The sequence below is a fragment of the Eulemur rufifrons genome, chromosome 20 (genome assembly GCF_041146395.1).
Source record: "Eulemur rufifrons isolate Redbay chromosome 20, OSU_ERuf_1, whole genome shotgun sequence".
Classification (NCBI taxonomy): Eukaryota; Metazoa; Chordata; class Mammalia; order Primates; family Lemuridae; genus Eulemur; species Eulemur rufifrons.
Window position 1 is genome coordinate 15,094,799 of NC_091002.1, and position 26,049 is coordinate 15,120,847.

General features: G+C 39.0%; 1 protein-coding gene across 2 annotated transcripts in view; it reads right to left on the reverse strand.

Moving 5' to 3' along the window:
* The window catches only part of STK4 (serine/threonine kinase 4), an 82,041-nt gene extending 56,215 nt beyond the window's left edge, over window positions 1-25,826 (reverse strand). For both annotated transcript variants that reach the window (XM_069495603.1, XM_069495604.1), the window contains exons 1-9: window positions 25,783-25,826; window positions 20,251-20,331; window positions 14,053-14,181; window positions 11,616-11,730; window positions 7,935-8,099; window positions 5,651-5,818; window positions 4,069-4,206; window positions 2,003-2,131; window positions 1,188-1,374 (exon numbers count right to left, since the gene is read on the reverse strand). In XM_069495603.1, the coding sequence (XP_069351704.1) occupies window positions 1,188-1,374; window positions 2,003-2,131; window positions 4,069-4,206; window positions 5,651-5,818; window positions 7,935-8,099; window positions 11,616-11,730; window positions 14,053-14,181; window positions 20,251-20,331; window positions 25,783-25,817 (1,147 nt within the window). In that variant the 5' untranslated portion in view covers window positions 25,818-25,826. The remainder of the gene's footprint in view (window positions 1-1,187; window positions 1,375-2,002; window positions 2,132-4,068; window positions 4,207-5,650; window positions 5,819-7,934; window positions 8,100-11,615; window positions 11,731-14,052; window positions 14,182-20,250; window positions 20,332-25,782) is intronic.
* Between the last annotated feature and the right edge of the window lie 223 nt (window positions 25,827-26,049).

Sequence of the window (26,049 nt, forward strand, 5' to 3'; positions counted from 1 at the left end):
TAATGGTCTGTCTCCTAGACTTGACAATGAGTTTCCTCAGGATAAGGACTGTTTCTTCTTTCCCTGCTGTGTCCTCAGCACCTAGCAAAGTAGTTGGGATGCAGCAGGCACTGAAGAAAAACTTAACGAATGAATTAATCAATTACAAAGCAGATAGTCTAAAGCAGGGCTAAGCAAACCGTTGCTGTCTGTAAACGGCCAGATAGCAAATATTTTGGGCTTTGGGAGCCATATGGTCTGTCACAACCACTCACTTCTGCCTGTGTAGTGCAAAAGAAGCCACAGATAACACGCAAATGAAGGTACATGGCTGTGTCCCAATAAAACTTTATTACCAAAAGCAGGCGGCAAACCAGATTTGGACCACGGACTATAGTTTGCCAATCCTGGTTTAGAGGAAGGGCCTTTACATTTTAAAAAGGAAGGAAAAAAAGACGACGAAAAGATCATAGAGAGTTAGTGCTTTAAACCTATACAAAGTTTAAGCCAAGCTGTACCTACACAACTCAACTATTATTATTTTGTACTCCCAAATTCCTCTCCTCTGTGAGTTGGTCTGCAGCGCGCAGAAAAAGGGGAAGGGCAATAGCTGAAGAGGAGAGCATGGTGCTCTAAGATGGGAGCTGGCTGCCAGGCCAAAAAAGGATCACCCAGATACCAAAAGCAGCAGAGATGGGTTTAAACAAGAAAGGACTTGATAGAACTTTTAAACTTGTAAGATCTTGAATTCACTGATGTAGTGCTGGTAAACCCGGGTTAGACACACAGACTATCATGAAAATAAACTGAAGATATATGTACAGTAAATAGCTCAAAATTTCATTACAACTTTGAGAGGAAATATGCATCAAAACAATGTGTGTGCTTGCCTCCAAAGCTCAAGGTAAAGAAGGAAAAATGACAACATTCAACGAAAGAATGTTCATTCATTTTTGGAACCTGCTGTTCAGGTTCAAAAGCAAAATCCCTTTCCCAGAGTTGATACTTTTTTGCCTCAGACTCCACATGCCATCTCTCCCCTTCCCAAACCTCCTGCCCCCACCACAAGCCTCCAGTGCTTTTATTCCTCTGGTTGTGGCAATAGAAAAGGGGGCTCAAGACCAAGCCTGCATGGACCATGAGAACCCATCCTCTCTGAAACGTGCATGCTTTGTCTGAAAAGTTAGTGGATTTAATCAGAGCCTTACTTTTCATAGTCCCTTCTTCTTCCTCATCCTCTGCATTGATCACCATGGTGCCCAGCTGTGATGGCAATGTGTCATCGTGCTCAATCATGGTATTGGCTCCGTCACTCATGGTGCTGGCTACTCGGACAGTACCCATGTCATCACCCACTGCTCGAACCATCGTGCCAGAATCCAATTCATCCTCCTCCTGTAAAAGGACAAAATCTCAAACTGGGACTAATTTGATAGAAAGACTTAAAAGTTTTCTGAATTACTATTAGTGCAAATATTTCTGGATTTCACACTTATTCAGGTTCTAAACTCAGTTTATAGAACTGAAAGCACTTTTATTTAAGCAAAGAATATTATAAATTTGCCCATCTAACCCTAAAGACCTCTTCCTCTATCCCTCTTAAGAGAGCGAGTATTGCAACATAGATCTAAGAAGCTGACATGAACACCCTTGGAATCTCAAAGTTGTGAGGGACTCTGTAAGTGTAAAAGCTACATGTTGAGAACGGATCTTAGATTCCCCAATAAGGCATGGAAAAACCAAGTCCCAGACCTGAGTGTTCTCTCTCCAAAATAAAAAGTTAAACTGAATAAAAGATATGTGGCAAAAGAGTGAAATTTAAGTGTTTTTGGAAGCACTGGGAGAAGAACAGGCAGAGACTCAGCAAGCCTCTAGCATGCCTTGCTCCAGGTTAGGACATGGTCACACAAGAAGAGTCTCCAACTCCAGGCTCATCCATCAGCTCCTACTCATCTTACCTGGCCTGGCAATCATGAAATAACAAGATTAATGCCTGACGCCCACAGCAGTGCCTGCCACTCACTGAGTTTTCTTCATCGTCCTGGTCCACTTCCCGCTGCTGGGCTTCCTGGCGTTTCAGTTTCACATCCATGGCTTCGTTAATTAAGTCTCGCAGTATTGACACTCCTTTGGCACTCTTGACAAATGGGTGCTTAAACAAGAAAGTGGAAAACACTGGAGACAGTTTATATGGTGACAGTGCCACAGTGCCTGGCACACAGGAGGTACCTAATAACATCAGTTGAATCGTTCAGTGAATCTAATCTTTCTCTTTATGCTGCAGGCAACAGCTAAACCACAGTCACTTTATAACTCTGTTCTCTGCAAGGGTCCAGTTAAGAAAAAGAAAAAATAAATAAATATAACTCTGAGTAGATGCACATTCAGGCTTTGCCCATCTTTTTCAGCCTGGCTGGATGCCTATGCCATTTCTCTATGCCAAATCTAGAAAAATCTCAATAGAGTGTATCGCCCCCTAGAGGAAGTTCTGCAAACATGCTGGGAGCATGTTGCAGTTGTCACAATGTCTAGAGGGGACAAATGGTGTAGTGGGCAGCGACACTAGCGATCCTGCAAAGTGTGGAACTGCCCCACAAAACAATGAACTGTGGCACACTCTGCACATATTTCAAATGTCTCAGATTGTATACGCACTTTAGCAGATAATTTCAAATTTTTCTTTCAAGAAATATGCAAAAAGGCCAGTGATTGGAGAGATGAATTTGGAGGGGAAATTTAATGGAATAAAGACATTGTTTAGAAATCCCACTGAATAGGCCAAGAGCAGTGGCTCACACCTGTAATCCTAGCACTCTGGAAGGCTGAGGCGGGAGGATCACCTGAGGTCAGGAGTTCCAGAACAGCCTGAGCAACAGTGAGACCCCGTCTCTACTAAAAAGGGAAAAAATTAGCCAGGCGTGGTGGCGCTCGCCTGTAGTTCCAGCTACTCAGAAGGCTGAGGCAGGAGGATCGCTTGAGCCTGGGAGTTTGAGGTTACAGTGAGCTAGGATGATGCCACTGCACGCTAGCTGGAGCGACAGAGTAAGACTCGGATTTCCAAAAAAAAAAAAAAGAAATCACTGAATAATTTATTCATCTCACTTATTCTTTCTGTTCAATGTACTATAGCATTTCCATTCCATAAAAGTAATGAGAGTTTTAAAATATATATATTGGTTATAAAAAGGGGCATTGGGTCTGAAATGGTTGAAAACTATTGGTCTAGCCCAGTAATAATAGCAGATACTTATCAAACCCATACCATATTATCTGCAATACATGTAAAGCATTGTTCCAGGTTACACATTATATCACTTAATCATCACAACATACGAGGCAGGTACTTTATCCTCACTTTATAGATAAGAAAACTAGAGAAACAGAGAGGTTAAGTTACTTGCCCAAAGTCACAAAGCTAGTAAATAGGGAGCCAGGATTCAAACCTGGGCAGTCTGACTTCAGAATCCAAGCTCGAACCACTGAGCATACTGCCTGCCAAAGCTCACCCATCCTTTAAGACTCAGGCACAGAAGCTACCTCCTCCAGGACAGCACACCTAGCATCTCCAGTCCAAAGTGGCCTCCTTTCATCCTGAGCTCCAACAGCACCCACCAGTGATCTCAATTCTTTGTCACGATTGGACAGACTTGATGGCCTCCTGCTTTGCAATCAAAAAGACCCAGGTTCTAATAGTTCTGCTGTTTACCAGCTGAATGACTCTAAATGAGTTAACCTCTCTAAGCCTCCATTTTCTCACCTATAAAACTAAAATAATACCCACCGCTCACAGGGTCTATGTGATGATTAAATGGCATAACATGTGCAAAGCATGTGGCACACAGCAAGTGCTCACTAAATGTCAATTCCCTTTCTCTAATCCCATGCAACCCTGTATGTTCTTGCATTATTGTCTTGTTCGATGATTTAACATTCTTTTCCAAGCCTTTTCTACTCAAATAGAATCAAACCTCCCTAGAGGCAGAGAATGTCTTATACTTCTTTCCTGTCTCCATGTGGGTGGCGTACTGGCATTTTTCGGTCAGCATGTGAATGAAATGGGGAGAGGCGGCATCACAGGGTGATTCATACCTGTAGGAGCTGAGTGGCTGTGGCTCTCTGGTCAGGGCTCTTTACGAGACACTGCCTCACAAAATCCGTGAAGTTATCTGACCACAGCTCTGGCTTTCGGAATGTGGGAGGAGGGTTTGTAGGAATCATGAAGATTGCCTAGTTAAAATAAACAAACAAACAAAAAAAAAAATTGGTAAACTAAAAGTGAAGCTGCAAAAATATGTCTGGAAATACATTTGAAGCTTGGTAAAATGATTTTTCACTTCTTCACTGATAAGCCCATCCAAATTCCAACAGAAGTCTAAGCATTTCAAGCAGGAAGCATGACAATTAGAGACCCTGATATATCTCTCTCCTTCTCTTTCCCTCTCATATGCAGTCTTGTCCCCTGAACCTCATGTCAATTAAGTTTTCTTTTTCTTTTTCTTTTTTGCTAACCACAGTACGCTGCCTTTCAAAGTGGGAAGGATCTAAGAGTACCCTTACCCTGAAGATAACCTCAGCCCCACAGTTGTCAAGTTTCCCGCCTCCTTAAAAGTCACAACCAGGCCAGGCACAGTGGCTCACACCTGTAATCCCAATGGTTTGGGAGATTTAGGTGGGAGAATTGCTTGAGCCCAGGAGTTTGAGACCAGCCTGGGCAACACAGTGAGACCCCCATCTCCATGAAAGAAAAAAATGTTTTTAATATTAAAAAAATACAAAAAAGTCACAACCACCCCAGATGTCAACAGTGATGAGGTCATCAACCAGAAGTCCCAAATACCACATTAACCTTGAAAGCCAAGCCAAATGAACCAAAAAAAAAAAAAAAATTTTGTATTGGCCTACTACATTACAGTTAAATTCTACTATTTCAAAAAATAAGACTATTATTTACTGACCAAACAGAAGTAGATGGAGGTTGGAGAGTACAGAGCCTCCAAATAAAGAGAATCTGGGGATCCACAAACCAGACCTTACAGATTCAAACACCACAGGGGCCAGGCAGGAGAAAGACAACCAATGAACGAGGCTGGGTTTTAGTAACTTGACTTCAAAAAAAATACTTTGCTTGAAAGTCATATATTGCACTTAGAAAAAAAAAATAGTTTGCTTTCCTCTTAACCCTATTACAAAGAAAACATTAGAGAAAACACTGTAGTAAGTGGCAACTGATACTTGGTGACAAAACAGGAAATCATGGATAAAGTGCAAAGCTCATGCCCTATATAAAGGAGGCAACTGTTACCCAGCTCCAACTGATGTTGTCATATGAAGACATGGATGCCTAAACTATCAAAAGTATATGTGTGTTTGTGTGTGCGTGTGTGTATTTGTGTACTGCACAAGTCAAACTAAGCATTTCTATGGCCTACGTCCTGCCAGAGAGCTATCAATAGACAACCTCTGAAACAGAGAGGGGCAGATCACACTTAAATTAATTAGTGACTACAACTAGAGTAAGTGGAAGTGTATCATCTATAATGACACTTCTCACTTACTTACAATTAACTCATTTATTGTTTGAAATCCAACCAAGTAAGCCACTGAACTACCTTTCTAATGATCAGTAACTAACCCCCCCACTGGATCACCAGATTTCTGTCCATTTCCTTACTCTCATTGGATGAATATCAGCATACGGGGGCTTTCCTTCAGCCATTTCTATGGCAGTTATTCCCAGAGACCAGATGTCTGCCACACAGTTGTACCCAATTTCCTGAATCACTTCTGGAGCCATCCAAAATGGTGTTCCTATCACTGTATTCCGCTTGGCCATGGTATCCTAAAATAGAAGGGGAGAGACCAACACTAAGCATTAAAACTACTAAGAAAAAGAGAATTTCCAACCATAAAACATGCCTTGAAATACATATAAAAACCATACTCAAGGCATGATCAAGAAAGTCACAAAAGAAATTCAAATGACCAAGGTCTCACACTCCTGACCTCAAGCAATCCTCCCGCCTTGGCCTCCCACAGGGCTAGGATTACAAACCACTAAAAACTTTTACTTTCCATCCTGTATACTTCTGTAACATTCTGATGGCTTATATGAGCATGTATTACATATGCAATGAGACATATTTTTTTAGATATATAAGAAGTCTCAGTTTGTGGATTAAAGAAGAATATGTGGATATAGCACATATTATGGCAAATTACCACTTGCACGGTTTCCCAGAATGGCATGGCCCTACTGAAAGAGAACCTTCCCACGGTTCCTATACTGTAAGAAGAGGAATTTTAAACAGAACTAAATATGCAGAAGGACTTCCCATCATCATCCCCAATGTTCCTTCTGAAATGCCTATGACTTAGGTTATGCCAGTCAGGAGCAAATGCCAGGTAATACTTTTAAAAGCGATCTCACTCTGTCAGCCCTATGTAAAAAACTAACACAGGAACTAACTTACTGCTTAGTCATTTCCTTAGCTCTGAAACTTCAAACTTGCAGGGGTGTTAGTAGTTGTTTTCACTGGATTATTTCAACTAGAAATAGATACTTGGAAAGCTAAAAATTTTTTAAATTAATAAGAGTAATACTAGCCCCAACTAGATCTGTATTACAAAGTTATATTAGTACAACAGCATAGCAACAGAAAATATTAAGTCCAGAAACAGACTGGTATACGCATATATACATACATATACATACAAAACAGTCTTTTATATATGCCACATATATAATTAAAATGTCATTCAAAATCAGCAAGCAAAAGATAGATTATGCAAAAAAAAAAAAAAAAAAAAAAAACTACTACTGGGCACCTGTCTAGTCATTTCTAAAACTACGCTTAAATTCCTACCTTATACTTTCACCAAAATAAGTTCAAACAGATTGAAATTTTAAATATAAAAAAAAAAAACAAAAAAACAACCCAGCCAGGCACAGTGGCTCACACCTGCAATCCCAGCACTCTGGGAGGCTAAGACAGATCAATCACTTGAGGCCAAGGTTCAAGACCAGCCTGGACAACACAGCAAGACCTCATCTCTACAAAAAAAATTTTTTTTTAAATTAGCCGTGCATGATGACACCAGAGGATGTAGTTTTCGATGTGGTTTCCTTATTAAGATTGCAGTTTAGATAACATGGGTACTGCTTACTTTTGTGTTAACAACAAAATGTTTTGGGGAGCCCAGAAATCAAAATACTGAATAAGCTTCTGATATTTTTTTTTAACATCAAAGCAATTTCTATGCTGCTGCAATACATATGACATTCCCTAACATACCCTAGGCACATTTAAAATAAAAAATAAAAATTTTGCATAATACCAGTTCTAAACAAACTATATATATTCATTTTACCACCCAAGAAAACCACTTGATATACAATATTTTTGCAAATTTTAGTGTATACCTGTCAAGAACTGTTTCCATTTTTCTATATCTGCTTTCACATATATCTTATATATTTCATAAAATCAGATAATTCTAGACTTCCTATTTTGAAAACATAGGTTGTTATTTTTTTTCTTTTTTCACTGCCATGCATTAGTGAGGTAGGAGGAGAATCAAGAGACTGTATCCTGGAACCAAATGAGAGTGTTTCTGTACAGTAACTGTCAGGTACTACCTGGAAGTTGAATGAGATGATGTTCTGTCCTACTCCAGGAAATTTTTCTTCTTCTAATAAATACATGAATGTAATCCAATAGAGTACTCTATCGTTTCTTGTTTTAGTTTTCATCTTTATAAAAGTTAAGCAAAGTTAAACTATGTGACCTGAACTCCAGGTAAGGCTCTAAAATAACCTACTGGCTCTTTTGTAACCTATAAGTAGATTCTACAATTTTTTACTATGCAAGTATCATATTTAAAAGCTAGGTGAATAAAAGGAATCGCTTCTCAGGACAGAACTGAAAGTTATCAATACAAGTAACATTTTTACTTACTGTAAGTTGACCTGCTACCCCAAAATCTGCAAGTTTTGCATGTCCTTCTGTATTTAGCAAAATGTTTCCTGCCTTGATATCTCGGTGTATTTTTCTCATAAAATGAAGGTATTCCAGTCCCTTAAGAGTTGATTGTAATATTGTAGCTATTTCATCTTCTGTTAACTGAAAGAACAAGAAGTTCAAATTCTATCAGTTTACATCAGCACATTAGAAAAAGGAAAAAAAAATTAGATCCAAACTCCTTTCTTGAATATAAGCAGATCTTAATCAGGCTGTGAACAGCATTTGACTGCTTATACCATCGATATGCTGATCACTCCCTACATGTTATATATCCAGACCAGATCTCTCCCCAGTCAGATTCGTATATTTGCCTACACAACATCTCCAAATGAATACCTAACAAGCATCATAAGCATAATGTGTCAAAATCAAATTCTTTTTTTTTTTTTTTTTTTTGAGACAGAGTCTCACTCTGTTGCCCAGGCTAGAGTGAGTGCCGTGGCGTCAGCCTAGCTCACAGCAACCTCAAACTCCTGAGCTCAAGCGATCCTCCTGTCTCAGCCTCCCGAGTAGCTGGGACTACAGGCATGCACCACCATGCCCGGCTAATTTTTTCTATATATATATTTAGCTGTCCATATAATTTCTTTCTATTTTTAGTAGAGATGGGGTCTCGCTCTTGCTCAGGCTGGTCTCGAACTCCTGAGCTCAAACGATCCGCCCACCTCGGCCTCCCAGAGTGCTAGGATTACAGGCGTGAGCCACCACGCCCAGCCAAAATCAAATTCTTTATTTCTGCCATCCTACCTCTCTCCCTCCCACCCATCCAACATCCTCCACTCTTCCCACAGTCCTCCTTCTCTCAGTAAAAGGCAACTTTACTTCTTCAGTTGCTCTGGCCAAAAACCTTAAGGTGATACTTGACTCTTCTCTATCTTCAAAATATATTAATATATCTGTATTACCCTGTCCTCTGTAATCACCCTGGCCCAAGTTGTCATCATATCCTGCCTGAACAATTCTAATAACCTCCCAACTGGCTTCACTGCTCCCGCCCTTGACTATCTACAATGTATTTTCCACAAAGCAACCACAATGAACCTTTTAAAATGTAAGCCAGATCTGCTAAGACCTACCGATGTCTTCCTAAGTCACTTGAAATAAAAGCCAGTCCTCACCAAGATCTTACGTGGTCTGGCTCCCAGCTACATCTCTAACTTCATCTTCTACCTCTGTCTACCTTGCTCATTCTGTTCCAGCCACAGGGGCTTCCTTGCTGTTCCTGCACACCCCAAGCACACTCCCCTCCATGGCTCTTTTCACCTGCCTGTTCTCTACGCAGACAATGCTCTTCATCCATGTGTCTGTATGATTTCCTTTCTTACTTCACTGTCTCTGCCCAAATGTGGCCTCCTCTGAAAATCAGAGTGGCCTTCTCTGCTCCATTTCTAGATCATTCTCTATTCCCTTATCTCACCTTATTTGTCACTGCAGCATATCACCACCTGCCATGTTACACATTATTTGCATATCTATTTATGTCATATCTTCCTTGTTAGAAAAATAAGCTCCATTAAAAATATCTTTATTTACTTTTGTATCCCTAACACCAATAAAGCCACCTCGCACATGGCAGGTGCAAAAAAAAAAAAAATTGTTGAATGATAATGAATAAATGAAAGCAAGGATGCTGGAGACTAGCACAGAATATGTGATCTGTCCAATGCTGACTCTGTGCATGTCCAACACCAGCCCCAAACAAACTCAATCTATCAACAAACTCTCACACAGTTCTCCTTATGACAAACTCACATTTAGAAAGGAGTGTGATGTGGTACAAAAAGTATAAGATTTAGCCTTAGAAAGACCTAGCTTTTAACCTTGACTCTACTTTCATGTGACTTAAACAAGTTATTCAACCTAGTCTTAGTTTCTCAATCAAAAAAACAGGAATATAGCTTTTCCTTAAGAGTGTCATGAAAATCAAGTGATATAAGGCATCATGGTTTAATACCTACTACACTATCAATCAATCAACAAATATTTAATAAGCACCTATTAAGAGCCAGGCACCATGTTAAGAACATTAAAAATAGTTAATCATTACTAAGTGTTTTATCTATGTTAAGCACGATTTTTGGAATCTCATTTAATCCTTATAACAACTAAATGAAGTAGAGGAATTGTTATCAACATCATTTTATAGATAATGAAGCTGAGACACAGACTAGTAATTTGTGCCAGGGTCACAGAGCTAATAAATTATAAAGCTTTCACTAAAGTACAGGCAAACAATACCGGCAAGGTAGAGGTTAGAGTTTGGGGTACCTTCTTGTGGACAAAGAGGACAAAGCTCATGACTTGACATACTGATTCCTTACTCTAATGAACTAAGCTAATCAGTTCAAGCAGCACTGCCCAATGGAAATATAATGGGAGCTACACACGTAACTTTTAATTTCCTAGTAGCCACATTTTAAAAAAAAAACAAGAGCTGGGAGCACTCCAGCTACTTGAGAGGCTGAGGCAGGAGGATCGTTTGAGACCAGGAGTTTGAGGCCAGCCTGGGCAACCTAGTGAGACTCTGTCTCCGAAAAAAGAAATAAAAAAAGAAACAAGTATCATGTTGGTAATATATTTTACTTAACCTTATTTATCCAAAAATATTATCATTCCACCATGTGATCAATATAAAAGATATTTTTACATTTTTTGGTATAATAATTCTTCAAACTCTGGTGTGCACTTTATACTTAACAGTGTATCTCAATTCAGACTGGCCACATTTCAAGTCCTCAATAACCACTGTGGCAAGTGGCTATTGTGCTAGACAGCGCAGAGTTATAGTATTTGGCAAAATAATGTATAATAAAAAATCAGCACTTAATAGTTAAAAATTATATAAACATAATAAACATTAAGATTTTAAAAGATACTAAAAGTGACATCAAAATTGATTTTGTTTTAAAATACCTGAAACACAATAACTTAATGCTGCATATAACTAGAAAGAAGCCTTAGAGCCCAATTTTTAATTTAAAAAATTATTCAAGTTTTGGGACTTCTTTAAATATATCTTATGTCAGGATATTATTCCTAGCTAAAGAACTTCTTGTTTGATTAGGCCAACACGGTAACTCCGAATAATGTAAATTAAGAAAAGGAGATAGTGTATGGACAATCCAACATTATAACTGAGTTTTAAAACACCCCCATCTTATATTTTGTATAACACCTCACAATTTATAAAGTACATTTACCTATTAAATTGATTTTCACCACTTTTCATATACTTAATATAGGTATCATTATTCTCAGTTTTCTTATGAAGACAAAAAGTCTAAGAGCTAAGATTTCTCCTGCTTCTACTCTTATCCACCCACAATCTACACAGAAGCCAGAGTTTCCTTTTTAAAACATTCATCAGATGGTTCCTACACTTGCTTACAACCCAACAATGGTTTCCTATCATCCTTGGAATAAAATCCAAACTCGTTCCCATGGCCTACAATACCCAATATAATCTAGCCCTCTTTAGAGGAGAAAGAATCATGAGGTCTGAACCCTGGCAGAGGAAATCTGCCAGGCATCTCTGTACATACGATACTAGGAGAAATGCACATGAGTAAGAGGCCAGAGAAAAGAAGATGGCATTGTTCAAGAAGGTAAACTTACCGTTTTATTTCGTAATCGAATGATATCAGACACAGAACCAGCCCCACAGTACTCCATAACGATCCACAAGTCTGTGTTCTTAAAATAACTGCCATAATATTTGACTACATGTGGGCTAGAGAGAGAGAGGGGCAATATAAATTAGTAGAAACAGCCTTAAACATCTCCATTCATGCCATTAAATATATGAAAATTAATTCCTCATCTCAAAAGATCAATTATTCATTAAGGTAAAAATGGGCAACCTCCTGATAAGAATGTACAATGGTGTAGCTTTTCTGGAGGGTAAGGAATAACAAAAGTATAAAAAATAGGTGGGTCCTTTAACCTGCATTTCTAAGTCTACAATTTATCCTCAGCAAAGAATTATAAATGTTCAAAAAGAAACAGTTACCATCATAGTACTGTCGATAAAAATCAAAATTTAGATACCATCTAAATGTCCATCCAACATTAGGAAGTTTATTCAAGAAATAAAGATATAGCCATATAATGGAATATCATGAACCCATGAAAAATGTTATAAAGGTATATTTGATAACATGAGAAAATATCTTGTTTACAAAAGAAAGGGGTGTAGGGCTACAAAATAGTAAGCACAGTAAAACTCCAAAAAGAGATAAGGAAGAATATGTATATCAAGCAGTATTTAACAATGATGATTTCTCCAAAGGGAAAAGCGATTTTTTTCTTTTCATTTGCATTTTTCTAAGAAGTCATATGTAGTTTGTAGAAAACACACACACACTATAATCTATTATGAAGAAAAAATGGTCAGGATCAGACCTGGAATTTTAGGTCTCAAGCTTGAGGAGAGATACCGAACATGAAATTTCGGAAAAAAATCAAACATCCCATTAAAATGAAATAATCTGCCTGCCTTTAAAGAGCTACCAGCTTTATCTGGCTAGATAGTTGTCAGGGCCAAATAAAGTCACATAATAACTGAAGATGCTAAAACCAAATCATCTTCATTAACTCTCAGAATTTCAAAATTCTTTCTTGGGAAAAATGCCAAAAACAAGGGAAGAAGAAACACACACACGAAATGAAAATTAACGGAGAAATGGATGACTAAGTCTCTGAGGTAAAGCTCACTATGTTCGCTCTCCCTTCCCTAAAATCCTGTAGTACAGTATTTATAGGAGTTAAATACTGCAGGCAATAACTACCGTGTATCTAACGTTGGAATATGTTCTATGTAGTCTTGCATTATCGCCTAGATTTTCCTGTACATATATATGCCTAGCCTGTCCAGTTAGTCCATAAACTCCCAACGTATAAGAACTCTGTATTTAGCTATACTCCTTAGAATGCTTTGCACAGAGTAGACTCTTCAAAATATCTCTCTGCTTAGAGACATTTCCATACCCTGTTTGGACAGAGCTCCTGCATAGTCTATCAAAAGCGACTACGTCCCAATTTGCCAACCAGAAAGAACTTCTGTAATGTATCTTACAGAAGAACTGTCACCTTAACCTGATCAATCCCAATCAAGAAAAATGGGAGTTTTATCTAGTAGATTGTAACCATAAAAGTTGAAAGAAAAAAAGGGGAGGGAGAGAGGAAGAGAGAAGAGAAATGGCTGCATTTACAAGTCTATGAGACTTAAGGGCTCCTGGACAAATTTCCTGCTAGTTTGCCCCACCTGCCCCAACGCAAGTCTCAGACATAGGAGGCACTAAGTTGATCTGCTCACCAAAAATGCAGCCTCAACTGCAAGAATTTTTCACCCCACTTCCAACTACCTAGAGCTGGTATTGCCCCTAACTTTGCATTTCTCTCGAATCTAAATAGTGCTGGGGAAGCCTGCTGTATCACTGTGACCCCCCCATGTTGTCACAGAATTTCAGAGCAAACCACGTGCTTTTCTGCGGTCGCCTTTTGGCCTGACTTCCTGCTTACAGCATTTGACAAATCTTAGTTCCTCAAAAATAAAATACTTAACTACTCTTAGCTTGAATAATCTTTTTTAATGTGAAGGAAAACAATAATAACACATAAATAAATATTCTCTTTTTATAGACCTATCTAATACCCTAAGGTTTCTAGGGATAAAAAGCTTGTGAATTTTCTCTTCTTAGCTATCTCTGCCGAGATGTTTTCTCAATAGGAAATAAAAGAGATCATTATCAAAAAAAAAAAAAAAAAAAAAAAACCAAGCACCACCTTCTGTCTCTTCTTCCTAGTTTCTAAAAGGGCTTACTGAAAAAAAGAAAAAGAAAAAAATATGTAGAAATAGAAACTATAAAAGTTTAGCTACAAAAACATACAAACTTTTTCATATTTTTTTCTGAAAAGAACATGCATAGTGATTTCATTAAACTCTTCCTTCTGCAAAGTATCTAAGTAAATACATCTCTTAGGTGTCAAACTCTAAATAATCACAGCAAATTCAAAACCACATTGTCTCCAAAGGAAGCCCACATGACTTTACCTGTCACATTGCTGCATTATAGAGATTTCTTTGATTATCTCCTGCAGGTCTGATTCCACAGGAACTTGCTTAATAGCAACAATCTGACCAGTCTCTTTATGAATAGCTTTGTATACGCTGCCATAGGACCTGTAATTGGAGGAAGGAGAACATTTATGAAGTCAAAGCAAGCCAAAAGATAAAGGGCAAAACACAAGCAACTCACAGTTCTCATTTATATCCCTAGGTGCCTAATGATGTATTAGGTAATATAACATTAATACTATAAGTATACAGCTACACTTGCAAAACTAAGTCCTTGGGGGGAAAAAACTGTCAAGAGAACCATCACAAAATGGCACCTTAAAAGCTTCACATTTAAACTTTAATGAATGTCTTATTATGACATAGTAGCTACCATGCACTGTATGCCTGCTGTCTACTAGAAACCATGCACCATCTCAATTCATTCTCACAAAAAAATGAGGAAGAGGTAATTATCCCTATTTTACAGGTAAATAAATATAAAGAGGTTCAGAGAAGTTACCTAATTTGCCCAAGGCCACATAAGTGATAAGTGGTCAGTCCAGGACTGAATCTAGACGTTTTTCTGAAAACAAAGCTTGTGTTCTCTCCACATCTACACTGGGGTACAATAAGGAAGTGAAGGTCTTTGTTTTCTTGCATTCACTCTGGTACCACAAGATCTTTCTGTCCTTGTTCCTCTTACTTGCAATAATGCTTAAAATATTATGGAAACTAATTAAAATCTAAACCTTTAATGCTAGTACCACGTGAACACAGCACATAGAAATTCTTCTTGCCTTCTACTCCATCTTGCATTAAGAGCTTAATATGAAATAAAGTTTATGTATTCATTCAATTTGGGGGCTATAAGAGCAAAAATTTGGAATGTAAAGACCTAGAATTTGAGTCCCACCACTGCTACAATATTAGCTATCACTTACAGACATGTTATAACTTTGCTGTGCCTCGATTTTCTCAACTGTAAAATGACGATAACACAAACTACCTTACAAGACAGTTGTTTTGGTCACATGAGATATCATCACCTTACATAGATTACATTATCATTAAAATCCTGGGCAGCTGTCAGTGAAATATTACCGAGTAAACTGTCTTTCATATTTCCAAACACATCTGTATCTTCATAGTGTCTTGGTGAAAAAAAAAAATCACAGTAACAGTGCCACCTAATATGTCAAAATAGTAGAAAACTCTAGCTGCCAAATAGATACTCAAGAATCGTTTTAAATATAAAACTTTTTTAAGTCTATGCAGAACACATAAAAAATTTCCATTCTCTCAGAAACTCTTATATTTGTAAAACTAGTATGATCCTTAAATATGGCATTAAATGTTTTTGCCAGAAAAGAGGCAACCGTTGACCCTGTGTGGATGACTCAAACACTGCCCCTTCTTCTTTGCTAAAATAACCCCCTGATTTGTTAGGGTGGTGATGTGCTTGGGATCAGAGGACACATCATATTAGTCCAAGCCAGTCTTAGGAGTCCTACTCCTTTCTACCAGTGATGGAACTAGTAGCAAGCATATGACCGGGTTCTGGCCAATGAAATCTGAGGGGAATTCTGCAAAAGGATTTCTGGGAAAGCTGCTCTTCCCTGGTAAGAGACTGGCACACAAGGCGGCTACGTCCCTTCCTGCCTTGGTTACTGTAATGTGAGGGATGATGCTTGAAACTAATGCAGCCATCTTGAAACAGAATTACCCAGATGCCAAACCATACTATCAAGCCAATTAACCAATCTTGTAATCTCTTGTCCCCAGATTTATTTAGTTATTAAATGCCTTTATTGGTTAATCACTGTTAAGTATTACTACTTCCATCCGAGGCATTCCAGACACACCAGGTCCCATATGTCTGAAAATGCCTTTATTTCACCTTTCCTCTGGAATGACAGTTTTGCTGAATATAGAATTCTCTGACAATAGCTGTCCCTCAGCACCTTCAATGCAGTTCTCCAGTATCTATTGTTGCTGAGAAGTCTGCTTTCATCAGATTATCATTTTTCATAGGTAACCTCCCCACTCATTTAAGATTTCCTCTTTATCCTTAACATTCTACAACGTTAGCATAATTTGGAGTTGATTTATTTGGCACTTCATAAACTTCTTCAATCTGAGGGCTCAAGTAGTTCTTCAAGCATGCAAAATTCTCAGCATTATCTCTTTATTTCTTCTCTTTATCTCTCCTAATATCTTCTTCTGGAATTCCTAGATGTACATTGGACCTCCTAAATCCATGTTTTCCTAGTTTCCAACACTGTATTTCTCTGTTCTGCATTTTGTGATCAGTCTCATTTCTTTCAATTCACAAATTCTCTTTTCAGTTTGTCTATGTTACTGTTCATCCAATTTATTGGGCCTGTATTATAAAACTTCAATTATTGTAATTTTCTTTCTTGAGATTCCCAACTTTTTATTTTCCACTGGGCTAACTGTTCATGTTAATAATCTGGTGCTCTTCTTTTAAGAATTTTATTCCCTCCTTTTATCTCTCTGAAAATCATAAACATATTCAATCCCTTTTTAGATTGCTCCATTATTTCTATTTCCTTGAGTGTGAATTCTCTCATTCTGCTGGTCACCTCATGGCAGTGGATTTCCTTGCATGAATTTCATTTTACCTTGAATGATGTTCTTCCACACAATCACTGTCAGATGGTTTCATGGTTCCCTCAGTCCACTCATATGGACTGTACAACTTAAACCAGGTCTTATACTGGGAGATTGGGCTTTTGGCCTTCAAGATACCATACTTGAATACAGTCTGGGCTCAGTTCCTATTATCAGAGCAGTACCTCCACTTTTTCACAACCCCAAGAAAATGATACTCTCTACTGCTGGTCAGTCAAATTTATTTCAGCTTTAGTTCACAAATGGGGAGCCTAGTCCCAGCCCACAACTCCATGTAGGAAATCCAAATGCATTTCCTGACAAGGATAGGGTACACTTTACCCGCTCCTTATTAGTATAGATTTTTCTTTTCTATCCCTTGTCCATAGCTATATATTCTTATATTTTTTAAAAATTGATTTTCATTCATTATTCTTATGTATTAGAAATGGAAAGGAGAGGTCTCTGCATGTACTCATTCAGCAGTCTTGACCAGAACACTCTACACTCTCTTGATTGCAAAGAAAATTCTGATAGCTCATATGAACAATTAAGATTCATGATTCCACACACCGCATTTACAGTAATCTGAGAGGACTTAGAAGACTTTAGCAATCACTCTCTCAAAGGCAAGTTCCTTAAAACCTGAATCCTTATGACAAAAATGAAATGACTCAATGAATTACAACTGGTGGAGAGCAAAGAGGATGGAGAAATAAGTGTTTCATACAAGCCATACAAGGCAAGGCTCAGTGTAGACAAATGCTAATAACACAGTATCTGAGGCCAAACCAACCAGGTACAAGTCTTAACAGCACTCACTAGCTATGAAACCATGGGCAGAATGCTTTTGTTATCATTCTGTGATAAAAACTTAAATGAGTCAATGTGTAAAACTTTTAAGTGTAATAGAAAAAGGTGCTAGGCTCTAAATCAAAACACTTTCCAAGTGTTCTCCACTCAACTTGGTCTGGAGCTTTGGCTCTACCCTGCCACAGATCCATATGATTTCCTCGAAACACAGAACAACTGCAGGATCCAATATAGTCTGTGAGCCATAGCTCATTTCACAAGACACAAGTCAGTGAGAGTTCACAATCCATTCATTCTCCAGAACAATTTAAGGATGACATAGCAGAATGTGTTTGGAAAGAAGTTCAGTTAAGGTCTTCCTTCAGGATTCTCCTAGTTAAATAAAGTTTGCTCAATTTCTTTCAGTCAAGATGACAGAAATCCAAGCATCTGTGGTATCATTTAAAAAAGCACCATGGTGACAGCATGGGAAGAAAGAGCTGAAGCTTTATTTGTTTTCTCCCTGGTGATATCTTTATAGGGAAATTTCCATGTTGCTTGCTGAAGACATCAACACATCTAAAACATAATTCAAAAAATCATAATTAGCTTAGCTTTTCCTTACATTATATTCTTGATATATTCTGTCTATAGTTTTAACAATCCCCAAACCAAATCAACCCAAACAGAGCTATCTGTAAGAACACCTAAATATACTTTAAGATTTAACTTTGATTTGACATGCTAGGTCTGAAAAATGCTTCAGTTGATATACTTAAAAATGAAATAATAGTTGCCACTTACTGAGCACTCACTGTGTGACAAGCATTGTACTTAGCACTCTACCCCTATTATCTCATGTAGTAATACTTGCCACAACTCTATGAACTAGATACTATTATTATTCCCACTTTATAGATGAGGACTGTGAGCCTCCAAAATAGTAAGCAATTTGTTCAAGCTCACTTGTTTATTATGACCAATAAACAGGAAAGCAAGGAATTTTATTTTCAAACAGGGTCTCTCTCTGTTGCCCAGGCTGGAGTGCAGTGGCATCATCATAGCTCACAGCAACCTCAAACTCCTGGGCTCAAGCAATCCTCCTGCCTCAGCCTCCTGAGTATCTGGGACCACAGGTGTATGCCACCACGCCTGGCTAATTTTTTTTTTTTTTTAATTTTTTGTAGAGACAAGGTCTCACTATGTTGCTCAGGCTGGTCTTAAATTCCTGGCCTCGAGTGATTCTCCAACCTCAGCCGCCCAAAGTGCTGGATTACAGGAGTGAACCACTGTAATCTATAAAGTCTATGCTCCCACTACTATAAAATGCTTTTCTTAAAAAGAAAAGCCTACTAGTCTTTATTCTTATTCTGAGTACAACCTATGAGCATTGTTAGATTAAGGGCCATGGACTCACTGCCTTGAGGAAAACAGCAAAGATGTCAAGCTGAAAATGGCCGGCAAGAGATACAGAGGGACTGTCATTTACCCATACCTTTAATGATGCCGGTCAACTGGCAGTCTTCAGATTCATCTTGGACTTGTCTTTTGGCAGCACAGTTGGTGTCATTTTTTGCTTTCCTTCTCTGCTTGATCTCTTGCTGGATTCCAAAGAGTATTTTTCCAACTTACAAAAAGATGATGACTAATGTTTTTTTATAAGGAGGTAAACTACAAAAAACTATTCTGTGTAATCAGGATTGGGTCTGACATTATTGTGGATCTATGTTAGGCATAAAAAAAACTAAACCCAAAAAATAATCTAATAACATATGAGATGAGTTTTAAAGAGCAGTCATGAGACAATAAATGTTTTTAAAAGTTTTATGTCAGGTCTTCTCTCCATCCAGAAGTACCCCTAAGAGATTAAAAATACACACACACACACACACACACGTATCTGCTTATATATGCATAACCTATTTCTGAAAGAAACACAAGAAGCTGCTATACTGGTTGCTTCTGGGTGGCTGAGAGACACAGGTAGAGGGCAGATCTTTTTATTATATACATTTTTATAGCTTTTGAATTTGAAGTCATATGATTTTATTACCTATTCAAAAATTAACAACAAAAACTTAAGTATGTCCCTAATACTATAATGCCCTGGTCTTTACACAAAGAATCACAGGATTAAATTAAAAGGATGTGTAAAAGTATAAAAAATTATGATGTAAACTTTATTGTATCACAAAAGTCAATGAGAGGCACTGCCTATTACTAAACATCCTTTCATCAGTATTTTATAAACTCGTTCACAATTCTGTGTTTCAAGAAGTTGACTGGCTCCCAGATCTCCTGGGAAGCTGTAAATGTGGTGGCAGTCCTTGATTTACTTACAGTATTTCACAAAGCTGCAAAAACTACAATGCTAAATTCCATTGTTTTTTCTGAAACAAAAGTTATAGCATACCAATCAGAAGTTAGGAGCAGCAAATCCTAAAAATTTTAATGAATTATAATCTAATTAGTGCTATCTTTTAAAAAGATAAAATACGCAAACCACAGATTCTACAAAAGAGAAAACAACAGATGTCCTTGGTGTTAGGAAGATCAGGAATCACTAAATTTGTCTAAAATAGTGACTGGGGTGAAGTGGGGGGGCGCATTTCAAGTTGTAAATTTACCTCCCACCACACCGGGAGCCAGGCTGATAAGCAACCTTCCTCTCTCTTCTCAGGTTTGGGAATTACTGCCATGAGAAAGGTTGACATGCTTCTGGTGCTGGCACAGGAAAAAGACTGAGACCTTTGTTTTCTTTATACTTACCCTTCTCCAAGTTTCTCTAAGACATCAAACACTTCTTCTGGTTGTTTGGTTAAACTATCTTCATCCAACTTTTTCAGCTGCCTGTGAATGAAGAAATATGAACACAAAATACATTTTACTTGCTAGCAACTAGAACATAAAATATATCATTTATTTTTACAATTAGCGTCCTCGGAATTTCTCTACAAAGTCTTCACTAGTAAACAACAGCAAAGGCAAACTAAGATACTTTTAAGGGACACTAAAGTACTGTTCTATGGAAGGATTACACTTGTTCTGGGTCACCCTGATAAGCAAAATCAGGACCAGAAGATGGACAGATGCCAAGAGTCAGATTTCAGTTCAACACGGGTAAGAATTTTCTAACAATAAAATTTGTCCTACAATGGTTTAGATTGCCTTAAGAGGTGCTTAGTTCCCCATTGCTGGAAAATTTAAACAGAAAACGAATTGTCATGTGGCTGAAATGCTGCAGAATGGATTCAAGCAAGAGATATGTCCTTTGTAATCCACTGGGTTTTTTTGTTTTTGTTTTTGTTGTTTTTAAGAGACGGGGTTTCGCTCTGTCACCTAAGCTGGAGTCCAATAGCCCAATCATAGCTCACTGTAACCTTGAACCTCTGGGCTCAAGTGATCTCCTGCCTCAGCTTCCCAAGTAGCTGGGACTACAGGGGTGCACCACCACGCCTGGCTAATTTTTCTTCTTTTCTTTTTAAATACAGTGTCTCGCTATGTTGCCTAGGCTGCTTCTGGAACTCCTGGCCTCAAGTGATCCTTCCACCTCAGCCTTCCAAAGTGCTGGTATTGGGAGTACAGGTCAGGGTAGAGCATCTGACTGCAAAGTGTTGGTCTTACATGTATGAGCCACCACACCTAGACCCTAAAATCCATTTAAATCTTGAGAGTACACGAATTAAAATGACACAACTATCTCTTCAGAAAAGATGTTTAAGGTAAGGTTAACCACGAATCAAAACATAACTATGAACTAGAGGCCAAGGAAGACATAGGAGACCTTTGCTCTCCCATTAGCAAGTTTTTGGTTAATTTTGTCAAAACACATAAATTCTATAGGTATCACAGAAACAGAAAGTGGAAGTGTACATTTAGACATGATCAAAAGTGAAAAATAACCAGGCAGCTGGGAGTTTCAAATAGTCTCACAAAGATCCTCCCACAAGCAGCCATGTACCTTTGACTAGTCCCCCAAATCAAAGGTACATGGCTGCTCACAACTTCCAGATAGTTCAGGTTTCTCTATGTTAGACAATCATACCAAACATAGGAGGTTACAAATTAACAATATTTTTTAAAACTCTGGAACTTCTGAAAATCATTAATGAGCTTAAAGAAGGAGCTTGGTAAGGAATATTTGTGTGTGTGTGTGTGTGTGTGTGTGTGTGCATCGTCTACACAATGGCCTCCTGAAACTACAAAAGGCAACGAAGAATGGAGAGCTCAGGAAATGGTGAAATATGGAAGTAGTCACACTGGGGATTTCTTTACAAAGAAAAAGATTTAAACTAGCTACACAATATCAATTATTGTAAGAAAAGACGTGAATCAATATACACACACACACACACACACACACACACAGAAATGTATACCCTCCTAAAGAAAATAGCAATAGCAGAAGACAAAAAAACCCTGACTACACCAAGTGTGTATTTACCAATAAACTCTGATCTCAAAAGGATAATTTTACAGAAGTTTATAAATATCAAGGACTATGTACTTACTAGAGAAACGGAGAACTGTTCCAAGTCACTTACTGCCTTAACTTGACTATCAACAAAACAAAATGACTACAGTGACCTTTGAAAAATCAAAAGGTCCTAAAAATTAAATTCCAATGACATCATAAAAACTCCCACCTTCAAAACAAAAAAGGATGAAGTGAAACTCCTCTTAAACTTTAGAAATGAAATTTCTATGAACTCAGAAGTCAGAATGAACATCTCACATGCCAGAGTTTTTTTGTAAGGCCCAGAATTATAGCTGTATAAACAATGAACAATACCTCATTTCTCAAGTGTAATTAAAGTTTTATAAACAGCTTACATAAAGGAAGATCAAATGTGTTTCTTTGAAGTGTTGACTCTTCGTGGTTTACAAAAAGCAAAATTCACTATTTCAACTGCTACAGAGACCACAGCATAACAAAGGAAACTGCCACTGCCATGAGACAGCTGCAAGCCTCTGATAATACTTTGACAGACAAACTTTATATGACTGCTCAGATACTTCTTTAAAACAATCTAAGTGGCTTTTTGTTTGTTTTTGATCCGGGGTTATTTAAAACAACTTGAACTTAAGGGGTCTTTGTATCTCTGACACCTGATAACCAAGAGGTGATCAAAAAATATTTGCTAAATATTAGCAAATGTAGTGATGGGAATCATAAACTTCATTAGCAATCTTTGTTATCAAAATAAAACAGAATTTCACCTAAAAAGTATTACTGAGTTATCAACAACTAAGATTTTTATGAAAAATTCTTTTAATAAGTGACTCATAATGATATTTTATACCATGATTCTTGACGGAATAAACACTATTACCAAAACAGCCTGACTTCGATAAAGCAGCTCTTCCATCTGGTACTTCCCCAGGTCGTAGGCAGTTTCAGCACTTGCTCATAAACGAACAGGCCTGGACAATACAGCCTCCATCAAATACCGGTGGATGCTCTACTCCTAAGTCAGATGGCCACGCATGTGGCCAGCATTCCAGGACTGCGCTCGACACCTTCCACCACATCATTATCTAATGACAACTCACTTTTAAAATCATTAACTCCTACGTAAGACATCAATCCATCATCATTCACTTAGTCACACGCAAATGTCAAACTCATGAACACAAAGAGCATTTCCTGCACTGGGGTTGTTGGAAACACATGCGATCTGATTCTCTGGAAAGACACCTGTATCTTTCCTAACACAAATAATGGTGTTCTGAAGTACTCACTCACAGGTTGAGTTAATTCTCAAACCTCTTTCTCCCATCACAGAACTTCTGTAAAGTTCATTTTATCTTTGTATCATGATCCCTCTTTCTACACAGAATTTGATGGGTTACAACAAATTTATAAGATAAATTGATGAAATTTTTTTAACAATAGTAACATTAATTGTTCCCCCCCCCCCCCAATGCACATGTTGAAGTCCTAACTCCCAGTACCTCAGAATGTGACTGTATTTGTAGACAGGGCCTTTAAAGAAGTAACCACAGTAAAATATAAAATAAGGTCATTCAGGCGAACCCTTATCCAATATGACTAGTGTACTTACAAGAAGGAGAGATTAGGACACAGACAGGTTCAGAGGGAAGAACACGAAGACACAGGAAGAAGACAGTGACCTATAAGCCAAGGAGAGAGGCCTCAAAAGAGAAAACCCTGCCAACACTTTGATTTCAGACCTCTAACCCCCAAGACTATGAGAAAATAAATTTCTGGCGTTTAAACCACCATGATATTTTATTAAGGCAGTCCTAAAAAATAATATAAATGATAATAAAATTAAACTGCTGCAAATTAGGTAGTCCACTAGTTACAAAGAGTAGGAGAGCAGTCGGTAGTCACTCAAGAACTCAGTCCTGCAATGCTCTTTTCTTGCACTTTTAATACATTTTTTAAAATCCAAAAGGTACAAGAATGAACATGTCAAGGTTTACTCCTTTGCCTGAGGTTACACAACCAAGGCAAAAGGAGAAACAAAACTCAGATTCCTAATCCTCTTTTCAACTAAACTAAGACCTCAGAGAAAAAAAACAAGAACGGACAAATGTATTTCAAAAAGAAACATAACCAGAGTGCATTTATAATTAGATCACTATGGTGCCACAGCAAATATCTGCTAACATACACAAAGACCTGTGAAACAGGGGTACTTCTAGAGAGGCATCAGAGTGAGACAATGAAGAGCATGGACTTTGGACCAGACTGCCTGGAGATGAAAATCCCAGCTCTGCCTCTTACCAGCTATAGGATCCCTCCAGCAAATCACTAGCCTCTCTGTGCCTGTTTCATCATCTGTAAAATATGGATATAGGGATATCCATCTCATAGGATTGTTGTGAGCATCAAATGAGTCAATAGTTAAGTTGAACCATATGAAATTACTGTTTTATAGGTCAAAAATTGTCAAATATCAGCAATTTCATATGGTTCAACAGGGGACATGGAAAGCACTTCAATAGTGCCTGGCACCCATGAGCCTAACAATCATTACTATTACAGTCTCAGCACACCTACACTAGGGTGAATCTTAAGCCCATTCCAACCAGCTATTTGCCTTCTGCAATGTTTGTGCACTTCAAACACCCCCAAGCTCAAACAACCCCCAAGAGTGCTGTCCAGGCTGTTAATCTCTTCCCTTCACCTCTGGTTGCCCCGCACTCTCACATACCGAACACTTCCTACTTTAGTGTTCATTCTGCTTCAGGAAGTCAGATGTTGTCTGTGCAAAGAAGTTAACTACACTGCACCTCAGAGGAGCATGACTCCCTCAGTCTCTACTCCCTCCTTTTCTCCAGATGCGGTAGACAGACATAAAGCCAGATCTCCACAGGGGAAATCAATGATACAACTGCAACCAAGCCAGGTGTTCAGAATTTCTAGGATCAGCCACCTCCCCGATCTTGACCTAAAACAATTCTACCTACTACTGGGATCTGGAGCCGATATTCACAAAACAAGAGTCGTGAAAAGGGCACAGTCTGGCCAGGACCAGTGACCCAGAGCAAAGAAAGAAACACATGTGTCTCAATTCTTCTGGACCTCAGTTTGCCCATCTTGAAAATATCCTCTTATTTCCTTACCTATCTCCCAATGTGAGGCTTTGGAGGGCTGAGGAGGATGTGGAGACAATTAGGAAGACACTCTGGACATCAGTAATAAAAGATGCCATCATCATCCTACAATGGGGACACCACCAAGGGCATCCTCCCAAATGCTGTCCTCCACGAACCCCTCCCTTGCTAGACCCTCAGCCTTTCCTCACATGCCTTTGGCCTTAGGCGCAAAGCTTTTCCGCTCAACAGATCTTTTCCCCCCACTGCACCCTTCAAGTGGGACTTAGGACCCTTAGAAACTCTACCCAGCCTTCCTCTTTTCTAGTTCTAGATCCACTGCCTTAAACAGACCCTCATAGGCTCTCATCCTGCTTCAGCATTCCCCCTACCTCCGTGAGACCCTTCTTGGATAGCCTTCCCCAAAGTGGCCCCGGCCTCAGCAGGTACTCTCCCTAACTTGTCCCCATGTCCCTCAGCAGAGTCCCCCAACAGCGAGGCTCCCCCTAACCAGCCCCAAGCTTATTCCCCTTAGCGGGTGCTCCCTTCACCCGGACCCCCACCCGCCAGACACCCCCCCACACCCCAACTCAGCAGGTGCCCCATCAGCTGGATCGCCTAGCCCCGATGCTCCCTGCCCGGCAGGAGCTCACGCACAGGTGTCTCCCCTCGGCCGCTTCCCGCCTTCCCCTCCCACCGCCCCCATGTCTTTAGTCTTAGCCAGTGGCCCCTCACCGGCGCGGCGGGTTCCTCAGCTGCACGGTCTCCATGGCGCTGCCAGCAGCCGCCCAGACCCGCTCACAGCTCCATCCTCCCCCCCGGGCCTCCCTGAGCCCGCCCCGCAGGCCCTCCCACACTTCCGCTTTCCGCCCCTACCGGAAGCGGCGCGCAGCGCGGCGGCAGCTGGGCGGAGCCGCGGTCTTGATCACGTGGCACTGGGCGTGGGTCACGTGGTGCGACGGGGCGTGGACCCGGAAGAGCAGAGCGAAGGAGTCTCCTGCC